Consider the following 18,853-nt stretch of genomic DNA (forward strand, 5'->3'; position numbering starts at 1 on the left):
GATAAATACACAAACCATATAAATAGAAGTAACGTGTACGATGTGGTTTCACTGCACAGAACTGAAAAGATTGCTAGCATTCTGGAAGTGAACGTAGTGGCAGTGATTTGCTTTGAGGTGTTTGAGATTTTGGCAATAAGAGAAAAGATCTGTGATGAAGACAAAAATCATTATATCTTTTGGGTAACCATCTGCACGAAAATTTTGCTGTGCTTTTTGCTGGTGTAAAAGGCTTGAATGCAAGATACTACACTTGAATGAAAAGAAAAATATATTTATTTTCTATCTTACACTTCTTTCTTGACAATCTAAATATATTGCAGAAACTACCTTAAGCCAGTGTGCTGTGGCGCTATTTATAAGAAATTCAAAACCAAATGTTGTGAATTGCTTCGGATTTCTAGCGAAAATCTTTGGGATTTTTTTCGTTAACTTAAAAAGGTACTAATTTCGAAATCTCATTATTTTTTCAATTATTTAACTGCCTGTCTGTAGAATATTAGCGGCTACATGGCTACGTTTTACGATATTACGTATTTCTAGATGAGCAGATTCATGTATGTTTGTATATATATATATATATAATGAATAAATACAATGTAAAAAGCAGTTTAAAAAATAATCCAACTATGCACTAATAGCGGCAACTGTAACAGCGGTGGTAATACTGTAAAATAAAAATTAAACATTTAAATCCATCCCATAGTCACCGAGAACAAACCACTGAAAATAAACTCCAGAAACTCCGTGAAAAATTACATGAAAAGGTTCAAAAACCAAAAATGAAAACTGCCAAGGAAAAAAAGGTATTTACTTCCTTTGCCACATTGTCGTCAGGGGGTTGGTGTAACGAAAGAAGTTACACCAACCCCCTGACGACAATGTGTGTTGATCGGCCTGATTCTGAATTATATACACACATACACAGAGAGAGAAAAGAATTGAGAGTTCAGTGTCGGAAACCTTCATTGCGAGGACTGATTACTTTTAATCGTTGATGGTCAACTAGCATAAGCTTCTGCAATTTAAACTTTTAATAACTACGAAGGAAAATATTCGACACAAACTGTTAGAAATCGGCTGTGCAGGGCGGTTACATTATATGCTTGTAAGCTGATAGTACACTACTGTTACAACTTGCAAAGAGTACTCACAGGAACATGGCAACTGGACAAGGAATCGATGGAGTAATAGTCTAATCTACGATAAGTCGTGCTTAATTGCATACAGCTGGGTGACAGGAAAGTCCTGATGTGGAGAGAAAGAGGTACACATAATAACCCATTATTTACCCAAGAAAACCATTACTCTGGGGAAAACGAAGTGAATAATATAATTGTAAAAGAGATACGCCCTTGTAATTAAGACAACGTTTAGATTTTTAATAAAATTGTAGCGATTTCAAAGGCTATCTGACATAGTTCTCACTTTCCCAAGAGCAACAATACGAACCTATATTAAGTTGCGCTTGAAATCAGTAGAGGCATATTCAGTACCTGTGCCAGAGCTATAATATATCTTAACTATTTGAAAACTGTATTTGAAGAAAAACTGGCTCTGTACCTTCTGTGGATGTATTAAATTAGAGCAGGGTCCCCAAACTTTTTGTCCCTAAGAGCACATTCTAGAATACCTGTTGGACGGCGGGCACCATTTACTTTTTCAAAGTGAATTTATAGTTGGATAGAGTTAATAATACATGCACATAAAAAAGAAAAGAGATCGGTCACATTTCGCTTTCTGCTGGTACCTGGACAAAATTTCTATTTCATTAAAAATAAGAAAACTTTTACATAGAATATTTTTGAAAACCAAAACATTTTTATTGTAATCGCACAGCGGCAGGCTCAAGTCAAACGATCGGTGCCCGCGGGCATAATGTTGGGAACACTTGAATTAGAGTATGCAAGGGTGGTGTAAGAGTTGCTGCTGCCCCAGGCCACAGAATTTACGATTTGCAAAAGTTGCATCGCGCGTCAAAAAGCTTATCGCTGCCTTAAATATATCAATGAGACAAATAAGTATTCTTAAGTAATTAAAGGAATTATGTTGATGAATAAAATATTTAATAGAAAATGAAATAGTGTTAAACAGAATTGAATTAAGTCTTCGTGTGATCAAATGCATTATTTGATTATCAAATTTTTTAAAGTATTAAATTTCGTATATTTTGTTATTAAATTAATTTTAAATTGGAGTGTATTTTCTCTGTTTATTTATATTAAAATAATTTGTATCAAAAAGAAAACTGATCACATCACAATTCAGCACACACAGCACTTTTTATGTAAATAACAAGTATTTATTCGAAATCAAAATTTAGATATGATCTGAACTTCCACAGTTAAAAAAAATGCTTTACATCACAATTTTATAGTTTTATTGTATGACTTCATACTTTAGTTCCAATGTCGTGAGCTTGTTCTCTTCCAAATACTATGTACACAGAAAACAAGACGGCAAATAATGATAATGTGAGAAAGATAGAGTTCAAGAGCCAAAAAGAAAACTGATACAAAGTTTTATGACAATACTGTGAATTGTCTTCATTGTAGTAATCTGGTTCATATGCTCCATATATCCAATAACACCCTAAAAATATTTAAATTATTAGGAATTCCCGAAATCATAAAATATTACTGAAATTTCATGCTATACAGATGAATATACTTTTAGTAACATATGTTTCGAAATGTACATGGTCAAACAGGAACAGGTAATAAACGAGTTATTAAATTTTTATTGAAAACTTAAATACAAGGTATCCGAAAAATAATAATGGAGTTTTATGTTATTGTTGAAGTCAGCATGTATCAAGATATACGACACAGTTTTTTATTTCTTTGAATGAAGAGTATAAATGTATAGAAGAAGCCTATCATTATCAGATTTCCCCAAGCTGGAGCCTGCCTGCACTTTTCAGCGATATGTTAAGCATTTGTTTACCATATCAGTTAGACTGGGAGAAATAGGCCTATTTCTTTGCTTCCACAAAGTATAGATATTATCCCATTGGATTCCTTATTTTGAAAATCACGCGTAAACAAGTTTCTAATGAAAAGCATCCCTACAAGAGTTGCAAATGTTTATTCGTGATGTTTTTGCTATACGTATGAATATGATTTCGATGTGTGTTACACTATTTATGGTGCAAATAAAAATGGAATGTTTTATAACACCTGCGTTAACTAATAATAATTCCATTCAGTGCTATACTCAAATTATGTAAGCATAGTACTGAATGGATCTCTTTGTTCAAATAGTAGTAATTACTTATCAATTTCTGAACTGGGTTTTAATCATAATTAGGATATCAACATTACAAAAGGATGTTTGAAATGTATTTTTCAAAATAAAATTTTGTTATCTTTCGATTTTCAGAAAGCTAACTGATACGACGAACATGTCAATAGTTCAGCATAATTTTCTATCACCTACTCCTAAGTTGAAAAAAAATGTAACAAATTTCTCTTTGATATACAAGATGAATGAAACATAATTGAGTGGTTTGACGTTAGTAGTAAAAGTTACTAAGTATACAATGAAATATTTATATTACAATTAACGGAATCGGAAGGTGTAAAAAGGGGCTATGTGAAAAAAGATCTAATTTTTACAGGAGGGGGAAAAACCATCCCATTCCTCCAACAATGTCAGAAAGTGTTTAAAAAAACGCTGAATTACATGGATCCTAGTTAAACCGATCTCATAATTTTTTGCTATTGACTTCTGATATTTTTGCGACGAAGCCTTCGTGGGACACTTTCTAAGGGAAACTAACTCATATTTATGTTTAAAAAAATGTGATGTGAACGCCGCATGATTTCTTTGTACGGCATATTAAATTATGCAGATTTTTTGCTGCACTTCATTTAAACTCAACTCAATTAACTTAGTTATTCTAGCTTAATGAACCGATCTCTCAAGGCAAGTTAAAAATTTTAAAATTAAATACAGTCTTCTTCTTCTTCTTCTTTTTTTTTTTTTTTTTTTAAGTAGTCAAATTTCTTCTAATTTGCTTTTTCCATTACGAGTATAAAACTTATTTTTATATAAACCTAAATATAAGTATATGAAAATGGAGACCACATTAAAAGTTAAATTTCGTTATTTGTCGAAAATTAAATTTTTAAAATATTTCATATTTCCAAAATATGAATAATTTTGCCATTTAAAACACTTTTGTAACTGGAAGTATATAATTGCGACTAACGATTGCGAAAATAAAGGCCTGGTAAGAACATTTCTAAGCCGTGTAAGGGTATGGGTTTGTATAATATATACGCTTAGTTCTGGCAATTGCAGTAAAAAAGAGGAAGGTGCACAAGTAGATGTTATAGCAGTCCTATATACAAAATTTGGTAATATTCCGTTTTGAGGACCGTAAAAAATCGCCAAACTATTGTTGATGCCAGTGCTCCCAAAAATAATTACGGCAACCCTAACGCAAGAAAGGAAGTATAATAGTAAATAACTATCTAAGATTATTGTTTTAATTTAGATGAACGGTTAATTTCATATAATACTTTTTATTATTATAATTTATATAAAAAAAGGCTACACATAACTGAATGGATTCCTGCATCGCTATTTCGCTACCGAGTTATTGCTAAAGCATAATTTGTTCAAACATAATTTTCTATAATGAATGATGCATATTCTTTGAAAAAAATTCTGTTGGAGACTTTTCGTCATGGGCATTTTCCAAACTGTTAAATCCATAGGATATCAAAAAAGGATTAAAATTAAAAAAAAAAAAAAGGATTTAAAAATTAAACTAGTATTTCAATGGCGTCTAAGAAATATAAAACTATCTAAACTTACGCAATTTGAAATCTGAGCGAATTCTTTTGAATCCACTTTAAATCCATTTTACAATCTGTTTTGGGGAAAAAAGTCCTTTATTCTGTCGGTACATACAGACATCACGAAAAAAAAAAAAATCGTCCAAAATGATTCAGGAACGGCCAAAATGTATATTTCCCTTGAAATATGGTATCTGAAATTTTCCGCGATTACAATATTTCGTACAATGAAGTAAAAAAAAACTACAAAAATGCCTATGTAGCCAACCCGTTCACCTGAAATCAAACCTCGGTCAAACTACCCGTGTTCAGCGGCTTTAATGCTCAACCGCTGGTGAGATCCTAAATTCAAAGCACTGGTATTGATTCTTTAACCATACTGTGATCTTACATTTTTGAAAAACAACACGTGGGCTTTTTTTAAAATGGTTTCCAATATTACTTATGAACGCAAAGTTCTGAACTTTACAATCGTAGTAAATACGTTAAAAAAATGGTGATTAGTTCATTATTAGCTCGCATGAAGAGTAGAATTCCAAACGAAATATTGAGCACCGTAATAATTCTGAACGCTTTACTTTGTAAAGGTAGAAGATGAATATATCATTATGGATTTGATTATGGAGAGAGATTGTTTTTACATCCAACATTTAAGATATGATGGATGGATAGTGGATTTTACGATCCATAGCCAAAAAGGCCTATGTGCATCAGATTTCTAATCTCTATCTCTAAATAATTAATACACAGATTCTCATAAGAACCTCTTAGCTTTTATGCACATACTCAGGAACTGAAGGAATTCTAAATGCCCTCGCCGGGCGAGCATGCTTCCAGTGCACAAAGCATACCCAGAAAAAGAGAAAATATCTTAAACACTCTCTCTTTTAAAGCTCGACTGGCGATGAGGGGACCCAATCTCCAAATCCTGATGGTGACAAATTATTGTACACCACCTTTTACTTCGGCCGCCCCTTGTAGAGTTCTTTTAGAATTTTTTGAAGACAGGAAATTGAAAAAATCTGCAGTGCCCTCACCTGATTCAAACTCCAGACCTCCTGAATATGCGTCTATCGTGCTTTCAGTTACACCACGAAGGATGCAGAAAGGAGGGAGAAAATACCTTTTATCATCCAGAATCCCTCCGAAGTAGTTCCCAGTGAATTATGAAAATTAATATTTGTATAATTTGCTGCATCGTCAGTATGGTTTCTGGGTTCATTGATTCCGAAAAACTCGAAGGGAGCTTTTTTCAGTGTTAATGGATAATAACTTCTAATTCTTGAATCATTAGCTGTTGAAATTCATCACCAACCGGAGTAGTACAGACTTTAGTGTACCCTTTTATGGTACCCCAAGGTTAGATGCACCAATGTTTTGATAATCACCACAAGCTCAGTAAGGTATACGAGTTTTAATAAGAAAATTAGCTCTTCATACTGTACCAAACGCTTTTTTTTTTCACACCCAGAAACATGGCCGCAACTATCTCTTTCGAGCTGAAATTTTCTGCAGTTTTTCTCTCAGGTGAGCAGTTTGATGAACTGTAGAGTAAACTCTAAGGAAACTAAACTGCGTCGAGTGTCGAGTTAAGCTTGTTGTTTTTAGAGAAGGGAGAACCAAGTCATCGAAAAATTATATGATGTTATCGCACATTTTTGGAGTATAAGGCTGAACATTGAAAGGACGAACCTTTTTTTTTTTTTTTTTTTTTTTTTTTTTTTTTTTTTTTTTAGACTCTTCCTGTCTGTAACTCAATTTTTAAAGGTGTATTTCAAATAAAAGTGTACGCAAACTGAACTGGAAAGCGTGATAATTTGATTTATTTTGCCAATGGTAGGGATATCATGTTTTTTGAAGCTTTGTTATGTTAATTCTAAGCTCGGAACTTGATAAGAAATCCTGTTAATGACTATGCATTTTTGATACGTTGCGGCAAATTAATGAAGAATACATGCAATATAAGAAGGTGGTGTTCGTATTGAAACAAAGAGTTTTTATCGTAGAGTCGTACACAAAGCCTACTATTTTAAAATTCCCCTAAGAAGAATTTCAAGCTAAATTTTACGCTACACCATCACCCAAGACTGCTACATATAAATTTGTTATGGGATGTGTCAAGCTACGCTAAAAAAACTCATCAGTGTCTACAAGCAGCAAGACACTTTATAAGGATTTATCTTATTCTAACCAATTATTTTTAGTTTGACTTTCCTTTCCCTCCTGATTTCAATTTCATGCCGTAATTTAAATTTATTATGAAGTAGATGCAAATCTAAACGTGTTTCAGAAGCAGTATTTAAGCTGCGTTTCAAAAGGTCGAAAAGAGTAGTAGTGGACTTGGTTCAGAGTTTTTGTTTGAAATTAGCTCTCTAGTCGCGGTTAGACACCTATCAGTTTATACTGATATTTGTCGGCTTGGCTTTGATGTGTGCAACCAATTTATCGTTTAATTAAGCTAAGAAGCCAGTCTTTAGGTATCTTAACTTATTAGTGATTTCTTATTTTCTGTGAACTTTACGTTAGCCACAAATGGTGCCGATATGTGAGTACGAAGTGTGTGCATCAGTTTTAATTTAGTTAAAAGGTTATTTAAACCTTTCTTCTACAGCATTTATTCTTGAAGACATAGCGAGAATTCGCTACTTCGTCTTCTACATAGATTCAAGTTGTGTGCTACCTAAGAGAACAATAAGACTGTATAACTGGTTCCATATTTACTACACACAAATTGCATTTACACCTGTTATAATGCAGTAGTTGTTGAAATGTCCATGTTACATATACATTTTTCTAAATTTGGGACACTACGTTTTATCGGAAATTTCCATGTATGTGAGAATGTGTTATTTCTTTAAAATTAGAATGAATACAAAAAAAGGCCTTTGTTGTCAGATATCTGTTCGAAATCCCTTCATATCCTGGAGCCAAATTTAGGTTAAAAGACTACGTTTACTTAGTTACTACCAATGACTACGTTTACTTCCATTGAAGTTGATAAATTTCTTACAGCCACATTCTGTAGGAAAAACGTTGTCTAAATTAATCTATATGTCAACCTGTAGATTAACTTAATCGTTATAAAATATTGTACGTAGTAATATCAAGAACATAAAAAACATCATTAGGCATAAAGTTAGGTTAATTGAGTAAAGGAAAGCAAATTAAGGTAGGTGGTTACGTAACACATGGAGAAAATAATGAAATGAATGATGAAATAATATTAAAAATACCCATTCGCCGAGATTTGAGCGGAAGTCGAAATATTAGTGTTCATTCAGCAATTTTATGCTTTGCCCTTGGCGCCCTAGTCACTAAAACTGTGTTACTGTAAATCAATGAGTAGATGCTGCTAGACTCTTTCCAGAGCTATTTTACCACTTCCCAAACTCACGGATTTTCATGTGATCAATTTTTAATGAAAGTATACCATTCTTCATTTCAATAATTAGTACAAAAAGTTTTCATTTCATTGTTAAGCTTCAACACTTCATTTCAATGTTAGAATTTCTCTTTCATCACTGTTGTACCTTTGACTGATTTCAAGTTGTCAAAAGTGTTGACATGCTCCTGATATTTAATTTTTTTAAAGTACTAGCCACTACGCGGCCAGCCTTCGTCTGGCTTTTAAATGTACCAGAAAGTGCCTAAAGGGCCAAACATTAAATTTAAAAACTGCACAGAATTTTACTCTGCAGAACAACTTTATAAAAAAAAAAAAAAAAAAAAAAAAAAAAGAGACACAAATTTCATCAAAACTGTATTACATATAAAAAATTACAATGAAATATGCAATATCCCTTAATATAAATATTAATTATCCTACTAAATAAATTAATCAACTTCCCGTTGCCTTCTCTCAACAAACGTCCAGTATTCAAGAGAAACATTAAATTTAAAAACTGCACTGAATTATCGCCCTTATTTTTCCAAGTGGCAACAGTGCTGATTTTCAACAGTAAGCAGTCCCGTATACAAAGCATTGAATGAAAAACTGTTGCCAAAACCACATTTCTATAAGAATGAGACTATTCAAAATGATGCGATTTCATCAAAAAATATAAAATAAAAAATTCTGAGTCGAATTTTGAAAAAATCGCTTAGGTGCACTGGCTCTTGTCTAGACGCGCCTATGTACCAAATTCCGTAGCCCTGAGTAGCTTACGTACAGTACGAATGAAAGACACACACACAAACAGACTCTTTCTTTTGTTATCTGTAGAGATTACTTGGCTAAGCTTGCTGTTACTAATCTTGGTTATGCAGTGAACTGTTACCAATCTTGGTTATGCACGAATTTAATTCATACTTTGTGCACAAATTCGTAATTAAAAACCAATGGAAATAATTAAATATGAAATAAAAAGATAAAATAATATTAAACAGATACTTGTACATAGAAAAGTGGATGGCGTAAGTATTAAGTGATGAAGATGATGTTCTTATTTGGATGCGAAATTTCTTTCCCTAAAAATATCAGGTAATTCTCTTTAAAGTGGCATCTTTTTTTTTTTTTTCCTTTATCTCTAAGCACCATTCGACTCTGCTTGAGATTCATTGAAACCCTGCTTTACTTAAAATATTCTTAGTGCAATTTGTTGTTGCTTATGTTTTAAAATATTTCTAAAATGAGACCTAGCATTGTCATTGAAAATGCTTGTGTTGTAGCTCGCTACTGTTTTAGGGTGAAATCTTTGTATCTTATTCTATTTTGCACAAATTCCGCGGATGAGAGAATCAGCATCATTTTTTCTTTCTCCATCTTTCTCTAAATAGATTTCCTTCAAAATAGGTTTATGTTGCTGCTTTTAAAGATGTCGTAATTCTTTCATGTTGTGCTCATTTTTAAGACTCTCAGTTAACTTCTCTCCGACTTCACTGTTAGCTTCCTAGGCCATCATTTTTCCTAGGAACACAATACCATAGGTAACAAAAATGCCCTAACTGCTAAGTCTCTGTCTGCAACCCAATATGGTCATTATTTCCTCAAAGCAGGCTTCATGGTCTTGTAAGTCACTCGTTTATTAGAGTTAACCAACAAAAAATAGGTATTTTTCCATTTCGCCAGCGCAATTTTCCATTTCCTCGGCGCAAGCGATAAAGTCGCCAAAAATGGTACAACCCATGCCTAACGGAATATCCTCGCTGATAACCTTTCACGCCACATTTTCAAAACAAATCGCTGCTGTTTCTTATCAGATTGATCGTTTCTTTCAATATTGGTGTACAGTTTACATAGAATTTTTAAATTATAATATTAAAATAGTTCTTGCATTTAAACTTGTATTCCATACTAAGATGTGACTTGAAATTAATGTAGATAATTACTGAGAGAATAAGTTTTTTGTAGCGTAGTTTACGTGAAATGAGATCATTTGGGGTCACGTGATATGAACCGGCGAATTAGGATGTTGTATCATGAAAGCATAGCAAATTCTTAAATTAACGTCTTTTTACAAATATGCCAAAAATGGATGAAAAACCAACGAAAATTTGGGATTTGCCCAGGACAGAGAAAGAAAATCTGTCAGATTCTTTCAAGCAAAAAGGCGTTTTGCCTAACATTGCTACTTGTGATAATAATCGTAAAACGTAATTATATTTCGGAGACGAAGTTCAATGGCGCTGCAACCCTTCAACTTTGCCGTAGTAAAAGAAGTATATGGAAAGGCACATGGTGTGAGTCATAGAGATTGAGTTTCTTGAAGTGTGAAAGATTTATTTATGGTTGGAGTGAAGAATTAACTTCAGTTAAATGGTGTGAAAAGTAGTTAGAAATCAGTCACGGAACAGTTGTGGATTGGAATGCATGCGATAGGTTTGTGTGGATTCTTTACTTAAACGTCAACAACTCAAAATAGGAGGACCTGGTATGATCGTAGATGTAGATGAAAGTATGTTCACGAAGCGCAAAAACAACGCACGGATTCTATCACAACAGTGGATCTTTGGAGAAGTTTGTCGTGAAACAAAAGAACGTTTCCTTGTGAAGGTGCCAAACCGATCCGTGAGTATTATATTAGAGGCAATAAAGGAAAACATCGAAAAAAAAAGGAACTGCGATGTATTCCGATTCATGGAAATCATATTGCACTGAAAAACTGGAAGAGGAAAGTTTTCAACATTTCAAAGTGAACCATAAATACAATTTTGTCGATCCGGAAACTGGAACGTACACACAAAAATAAAAAGACTATGGAGTAGCACCAAATGGCAGAATAAGAAACACAAAGGAACGGCACATCATCATCTGGAAAGATATTTCGCCGCATTTATGTGGCGAAAGGACACAAATGACCCATTTAAAAAAATTTAAACGGTATTAAAATATTTATGCCTCCAAAATAAAAATTTCTTTGAACTAACATTTGTTAACATTTTTTATGTGTATACTATGTGTTGTCGTCAAAAGTCTGCTTGGTGAGATTTGCGCCGGCGAAACGGAAATGGTGTGGTTTGCGTCGGCGAAACGGAAAAGTACGGAAAAGTTTCCCGAAGTCCCTCAGTGCTAATTATGTGGCACAGGTTACTTCAAAACACCTTCCAAAATCATAAGTTGCCAAGTTGAATGTTCGTAATTCGAGACATCGTTTGTCATCCAAGGCATTTTTTGTTCAAAATTTTTTCGTGATCCGAATTTCCACTGTACAGGAAACCTCACTGAGCACATTCTGAATTTCAACATGTAGCACATTAGTTTCCCAGTCTCTTTCTTTCTTAGTGGTGAAAGAAACTGTAGTTTGACTACTTCTGTCCTGATTGTGTTAAAATTGTTACAAGTTTCATTAGGTGATGCTTCTTTGGGCTTCAAAATTGTTTATAATAACCGTTGGAACTTGGAATAAAAAAAAAAAAAAAAAAAAAAAAAGGAACGCGTACGAAAATGGCGACGTTGGTCCACTAAATGATTGTTATAAGCATGATTGCCAGAGTTTGGCACATTCTGAAAATTTGGCAACTTCTACTAAAGTGGTTGCGTTAATACATAGATACCGCTATATATTTATTTATATATTAATGCAAATTTGTTTTGCAGGAAAAGCAAAATTTTGAACTATATTATTATTTACACCAAGTATTTGATATTTTAAAAATGTATACATGACTAAAACTTTGCACTTTTCCTTTATTCGTGTTGTGTCTTATTTGAGACCGGAAGCTTTGGTATGCGCCCAAATGGCAATAACTTGCTTTGGCCGAACAGCCTTCTTACAAAAATGTTCATAATCTTCACTGCGCTTATTTAACCCAAGTGATGATGTGTTTCCATCATGAATTTCTGCTATTTATGCTCAACAGCGGCTAAGCAGTGAGATGATTGAACACTTGTAGTTTGACATGGATTAAAATCTCAGAAAACAGGCTGGCTGCATGGAAGTTTCCCTTAAAATATCCTTCGCAAGGGAATTTTTCCCCTTAAACAGAAAGCCCGGAAGTGCTTTTGCCTTAATAATTTAACCTAACTTACTGCCCTACGATTTACAAAATGTGCTACCGACTATATTTACTGTTACTGTTTTAATAACTGCTTTAAATCTATATTGCAAAAGTCAGCCAGGCTGCCTTCTAGTTACCTCTGAAGTAACAGGTACTCAGAAACGTCGGCAAAATTACTTCGCGCTTCTGGAACTCCTTATTTGAAAGTAGTCTCAAATAAGAAAAAGGGAGTTTAGAGTCTACGTAGATGAATTTGTTCGAGTTTTTTATGTTTGGCATAAATAAGTACAAATTTAACTTTCTTACCTGCAACAAACCAGCCAAGTTGACCAATGAGTGCGACCATAAAACTTTTTTTATAGCAGATTTCATCGGACTCGCTTTGCTTTGCCATCCTGCTAAGTTTCCGAAGCAGCACGACGGAGAACAGAAACACAGATCCACCCACAACTAGAAAGACGGGAATCATAACTTCCGCCGGACAACTGTACATGAAAACGCTGCCTAGAAGTGAGATGTTTGATCATAAATTACCAGGCCATGGAACTACTGAAATACAAATAAAGCGTTTATGTAAGTAATCATTTCAGTACTATTTGTCTTAGATATAAAATTCTGCATTTTGAAATATTCGTTTAACTACTTAAAAATTCATATTCGTTGATTTATATGGGAAGTTTGTCTGAATGACTCACACGAATGTTAAAATTTTCAAAATATATTGCTTTAAAAACATTTATTATGTTCTGCGAAATTTATTTACGGATTAGTTATAACTACAGTTTCGGGTACTTATGTACTTTCCCATTGATCATGAAAGTTGGCGAAGATCTTGCGTCAATCATTCCGATGCAAGTCAGAAAGGGCAAATCGCTCTTTGTTTAGTTATATAATCAACAAATGCTATTTAGGAATCGCGCCCATTTATAATGCGTACTTTTTCTTAAGCCAGGATACCATAGCTTTGAAAATACTCCCCTGTATTTTATTCTGTAGAAGGCAAGTCCCAAATTTTTAATTTCCACCCTCCCTAAAAAAAAAAAAAAAAAAAAAAAACTCTTAGGGAAAAACAGAGAAATGGAATCTAACTAGTACCTTTCTTTATAAAAAATAAGCTGGCGTGCTTAGGATTAATCAAATTTAAATAAAGCCAAGCCAGAGACGTTATATGACGTTACGCTTACCCATTATTGGAGCCAAATCATGCTCTTTGGTGAAAATTTTCATTTGTGAAAAATAAACAATGGTAAAGTACATGTGCATTCATCTGTATATTTAATGAATACAAAACTAAGAACTAATTCAATCCAAATTAATGTATCTGTTTTATCATTTGGCATTCTCAAATGTAAGTCAGCTGCCGAAAATTGCTTGGTGAATGAAATGTACACCAGTATCCAAAGATTTGTCTGTCCCTTTCCCATAGGGCAACTAGTTTCAAGCCGCTAAAACCGCAAAACACAAAGTTGTTTGTCTCTGGTTCTATTGCAAGTTTTGGAATAAGCTAGTTACATGAGGTTTTTCGCGTTTCTGTTATCGTAACATAAATGCGCACCAGTTTCCTTTCAAACGTCTTTTAGAAAAGCAACTTGGCTTACATTCAAATGATCCTAGTGTGTGCTGCTATAATCACACAATTCAAGCCAATCTCTTTTGAGTTATATTTAAATGATGTTTGAAGTGAATGTTAAAAAATTACATTTCAGAAAAAAGTTATAGGATCTTATCATTATCAGAAAACTTTTCGAGCAGCTTATCTCTGAAAGAAACACGTGCACTATCTTCTCAGCATAGAAAAGCTTCTTCTGATTAATGGGTGGATGACTTAAACACAAGGTCCGTTTAATTCTCACTTTTCTCTGCATACTGGTAGGTAGGTACGCTCAGCTTGTCACCAAGTCATTACTGGAGTTCGGAAATGTGTCATTCGGCCTGTTGTCATAGTGCTCGAAAGATTTCTCAATTGCAGTAAGCTATTTCAAATAAATGATGCTACTTCGTTCGGCTACAACGTTTCTTTCCAAAACATGGTTGCTTGCTCTTAAAATGCGGTAGTGAATAATTGAGAGAATTTCTCTGTAGTTGTCAACAAATACAATTTTTTAATTCTTCAACCTAGACCCCCAAATTCTCCAAAACTGCCGTAAAAATGAGGTATTTCTTTAACGAAAATACCGTAACGTAGTTTGTACCTGTAATCTGTTTCTTTTAATATACTGCTTTGGTTTCTTGGACATATTTCAAGATGCACGTACATATATGTGTGTAAAATATAAAAAATACCATGGCTTTCCTCTACGCCAGTGGTCGGCAAAGTGCGGCTCCAGAGCTGCATGTGGCTCTTTGGCTCCTTACGTGCGGCTCTGGTACAAATAGCCACGGAAGGCGCAATAATATTTTCATTAAAAAAAACTTAGTAAGAAAAAAATTACATCTTATTTTGATAAATTAAAATTCTTCTATAAATCGAGATCATGTATAATTTTTTTGTTTGAGTAAAAAGATAGACAGGTAATTAAAATTTTATATTGTTGTAAAAATACGTAACGAACATCTATTTTAATTTTATTAGTTTTCGTAAACATAAACATAAAACCATGTACAAGCTACCGGCATGCGCGTGCATGCTTTTTATAAAGTAGTGAAGGTACAAATTGGCATCACAGAGCAGCAGTTGCAGTGTAAACAGTTTTGTCTTATCTACCGTGTCTGCCGTTTTCCTGTCTTATTAAAAAGTTGTATTTTTTAATGTAGCTGCACATCTTATAGGTATTCATGTTTGTGGTTCCGGTACAAAATTTGTAATCGATTTTTCGATAACTTCTGTTTGTCCAAATGTTGGAAATTTTCTTCCATTTTTGGTCATATTAAAAGTTTTGTTATTCTGATGATGGATTTTTTTTTCTTTTTAGTGCAGTTACATATATTAATAAAATTGTATTTACCCCAATTAACATGGTTACCCCCCCCAAAAAAAAAGCAAAGAAAAACGGAAGATGAAAACCGCGAATTTAAAGTTGAGTGAACCGAGAATTTTGCCAATATTCAAAACTTGAATGGACTTCCGACATGTCTTATTTGTAAGGAGAAATTCGCACATAACAAGAAGTCAAATTTAGACAGACACTTTACAAGAAAGCACGCGTCATTTAGCACTAAATATCCTACCGGCGATGCAAGGAAGAAAGCAGTTGAGGAACTTCAGAAGAGTCAAGAGTCCTCAACTTCTGTGTTTAATAAGTGGATGCAATCTTCCAGCAATATTAATATGGCAAGTTTTGTTTGTAGCCAAGAGATTGCTAAGAGAGGAAAACCGTGCACAGGCGGCAAATACATAAAAAATTGTTTTATAAATGCATCCGAAGAGCTATTTCGGGATTTTAAGAACAAAGCAGATATTCTGAAAAGAATTAGAGAGTTACCATTGTCTGCCAAAGCCATTAAAGATAGAACAATTAAAATGTGTTCGAATATAACCACCCAGTATATCGAAGATCTGAAATTGGTTTCGGCTTTATTAATAGCAGTTGACGAGTCTTGTGACATAAATGATACAACGTAAGTTTCACTTTTTGTAAGATTTATGTCTCATTCAGGCCCTAAAGAAGAACTTTTAGGATTATTGCCACTCAAAGGTCATACGCGTGGAGAAAATATCGCCAAGGCTGTAATTGAGTGTATGGATAAACATCATATTTCCCTCGATAAAATTGTGTCGATTTCAAAAGATGGGGCCAAAAGTATGACCGGCGTAAGAAAAGGGATTTTTGCTATTTTGAAAGAAAAAATTAATCACGAGATACTTGTTTGCCATTCTATCATTCACCAAGAAGCGCTTTGTGCGCAAACATTTCCGGAAGAAATTTGTAAAGTTATGGAATTAGAGATTACCATTATCAACTCCATTTTAGCTAAAGCTCTTAATCATCGCCAATTCAAAGAATTTTTATTTGAAATGGAGAGTGAGTACGCTGATCTTCTGCTTCATAACAAGCTACGCTGGTTGTCAAGAGGGAACGTTTTAAGACGTTTCGCGACCCTTTTTCCGCAAATTAAAGAATTTCTTCTTGAAAAGGACGTTTACTATCCAGAACTAACAGACGATCAGTGGATTCAAAACTTTCATTTCAAGATAGACGTTACGTCTCATCTAAATCAGCTTAATCGTAAACTACAAGGGAAAGGGAACTTAATTTTTTTGAATAACATTCGAAAACAAATAACATTCGAAACAACATTCGAAGTAATAACATTCGAAAAGAAATTATTTCATTTTTGCACAGGATTTTGAAAGGGAAACATTGTTTCACTTTCCGAGCCAGCTGAAGCATAGCCAAGAAAATTATTCCTCTATTGATAAATACCATTTTAAAGCAATAATTTTAAATATGAGGAGAGCATTTCTCAGCAGGTTTCAGGAACTTAAAAACAGCAGAGCAACTTTAGCATTTGTCAAAAATCCTCTTAATGCTACGATAGCCGCGTTGAAATTTTCTCCGTTTGAAATTGACATTGGTAGCTTTGAAATACAATTGCTGGTTTTAAAAAACAAGGAGATACGGCGCTCTAAATTCGAACGCATTCGTCTTGCAGCGCCAATCGAAACTCCGGAATCGTTACTGGTGGTAAGGTACGAGCTGCCAAGCGTCTGCCTAGAAAATCCCATACATGCTCGATGGGATTGAGATCCGGAGATCGTGCCGGCCAATCCATACGTTCAATATCCTCACTCTCTAAGAGCTGTTCGGCAGCTACTGTGCGATGACATGGTGCATTGTCGTCCATGAAAAGGAACTGCGGACCCATAACGCCTCTAAAAAGACGCACATATGGAAGATGAATCTCGTTACAATAACGGGTCCCGTTGACTCAACCTGCGTCGAAGATGTGAAGGTCTGTACGACTACCAAGCATGATGCCTCCCCAAACGAGAACACCGCCACCTCCATACCTGTCCCTTTCAATGATGTTCGAGGGATGATTGCGGCTTCCCCGCTCTCTCCAGATGAGTATGCGATGAGAATCGCTACTCAGACTGAATCTGCTCTCATCTGTAAAGAGTACTCGTCCCCATTCATTGTCTCTCCAATTCCGGTGTTCCCGGCACCACAGAGAACGCCTTCTCCTATGGGCAGGTGTTAGAGGTACACACCGTACAGGGCGTCGTGCAAACAGACCACCACCGTGTAGTCTTCTGGCCACGGTAAAACGCGATATCGGTCGTCCAGTCGCCTGTGTCGTGTGTCTAGCGATTTCTCCCGCTGTCTGCCGCCTGTTTCTTCTGGCGTGTAAGGCAATATACCGGTCATCTGCGGGTGTGGTTCCTCGTGGACGACCACTACTAAACCCCCGGATAGCTGTTCCTGTACTTTGAAATTGTCTCCAAAGTCGTGAAACGATACTGAGAGCAATTCCGAACTCTGCAGCCACACTTGTCACACTGCGGCCTTCCTCCAACTTCCCAATGATTCGACCTCGGGTAAAAGCATCCAGATGTCGTCTAACAGATTGATTATTCGCATTTCTCGCTGAGGCAGCAACTCGGTGTGATTTTAACTGCTATACGGCGTGCAATCTCTTTGCCAGAAATACTGATCTTACACCGACAACATGCTTTATACTACTCAGACACTCCCCCATTACGTCTAGCTGCATATCTGAGCATGTGCTACCGTACATCACCTTACTTAATCTCCTGATTGGTCTTTCTGTCCGCTCTGCCTCTTCGTTCAGCTGATATGCTAATTTTTCGACTTCGTCCTTAATTTTTGCACACCAGTGTATTTAGTGTAATAAAAGTTTAATAAACAAGCAGATTTGGCTCCCAATTTTTTAAAAAATTGTTGTAACGTTCATATTTGGCTCTTTGGCTAATAAGTTTGCCGACTACTGCTCTACGCGAACAGGCAACCTCTAATTAACTTTCCGAAATTTCAAGATCTTCCCCCTAGACCAGTACTTTCGGGAATATTCTGGCATGTTACATAACCGCCGCTATAAATGAAGAGTTCGCGCCATTCCTGTCAGAGATATTCTGAATTGTTCACTCCTGACTTTCGAGTTAGACGGGCGATTTTCTCCTCGCTGCTGAAAGAACGACCTTGAGCGTGATTCTGAGTTCAACTCGGGGCGTAAAGGAACTTCAGCCCCTCGCTCTGATTTTCCCTGCACTTGATTTTGCGTACTTCCTTTTGCTGTTAGGGACTAATAGTAGGCTAGTGCCTTGGCCCCGGCTACGAGACCGTAAAAAGGCCTAGCGAACCTAACAGCACGGCCACGTGTTTGTTCTTTCTACGACCTCTGCTCTTTACCGATTGAACAATGCTGGAAAAGCTCTTTGACTTTGTCGGAGTGTTAATCACGGAGTACGAAGTGAGACCTGATGACAAGCCACTCACTGATACGGAGAGTATGGAACTACGAGTACTTCACGGTTTTAGAGCCACACTCCACAAAATGACTCTCCAGGGATCTGAAAACACTGATGTTAAGGAAAATATACCTGCTAGGGACCAACCGGAGCCTGGACAGTCTATGACAAACTTGGCTGCGGAACCTATGATAGTGGATGAGACGCGGACTAGCAGCAAACGCCCGCTCAGTCCCACCAT

The 18,853-nt window shown here is 35.2% G+C and overlaps 1 protein-coding gene across 4 annotated transcripts in view; it reads right to left on the reverse strand.

Moving 5' to 3' along the window:
* Positions 1-2,280: 2,280 nt before the first annotated feature.
* The window catches only part of LOC118181427 (uncharacterized), an 83,629-nt gene continuing 67,056 nt past the window's right edge, over positions 2,281-18,853 (reverse strand). For all 4 annotated transcript variants that reach the window (XM_085808750.1, XM_085808752.1, XM_085808751.1 and 1 more), the window contains 2 exons: positions 12,549-12,746; positions 2,281-2,592 (listed from right to left, as the gene is read on the reverse strand). In XM_085808750.1, the coding sequence (XP_085664876.1) occupies positions 2,393-2,592; positions 12,549-12,746 (398 nt within the window). In that variant the 3' untranslated portion in view covers positions 2,281-2,392. The remainder of the gene's footprint in view (positions 2,593-12,548; positions 12,747-18,853) is intronic.

The sequence above is a fragment of the Stegodyphus dumicola genome, chromosome X2, assembly GCF_044657685.1.
Source record: "Stegodyphus dumicola isolate Sdum_Otavi_A_Nest chromosome X2, ASM4465768v1".
Taxonomy (NCBI): Eukaryota; Metazoa; Arthropoda; class Arachnida; order Araneae; family Eresidae; genus Stegodyphus; species Stegodyphus dumicola.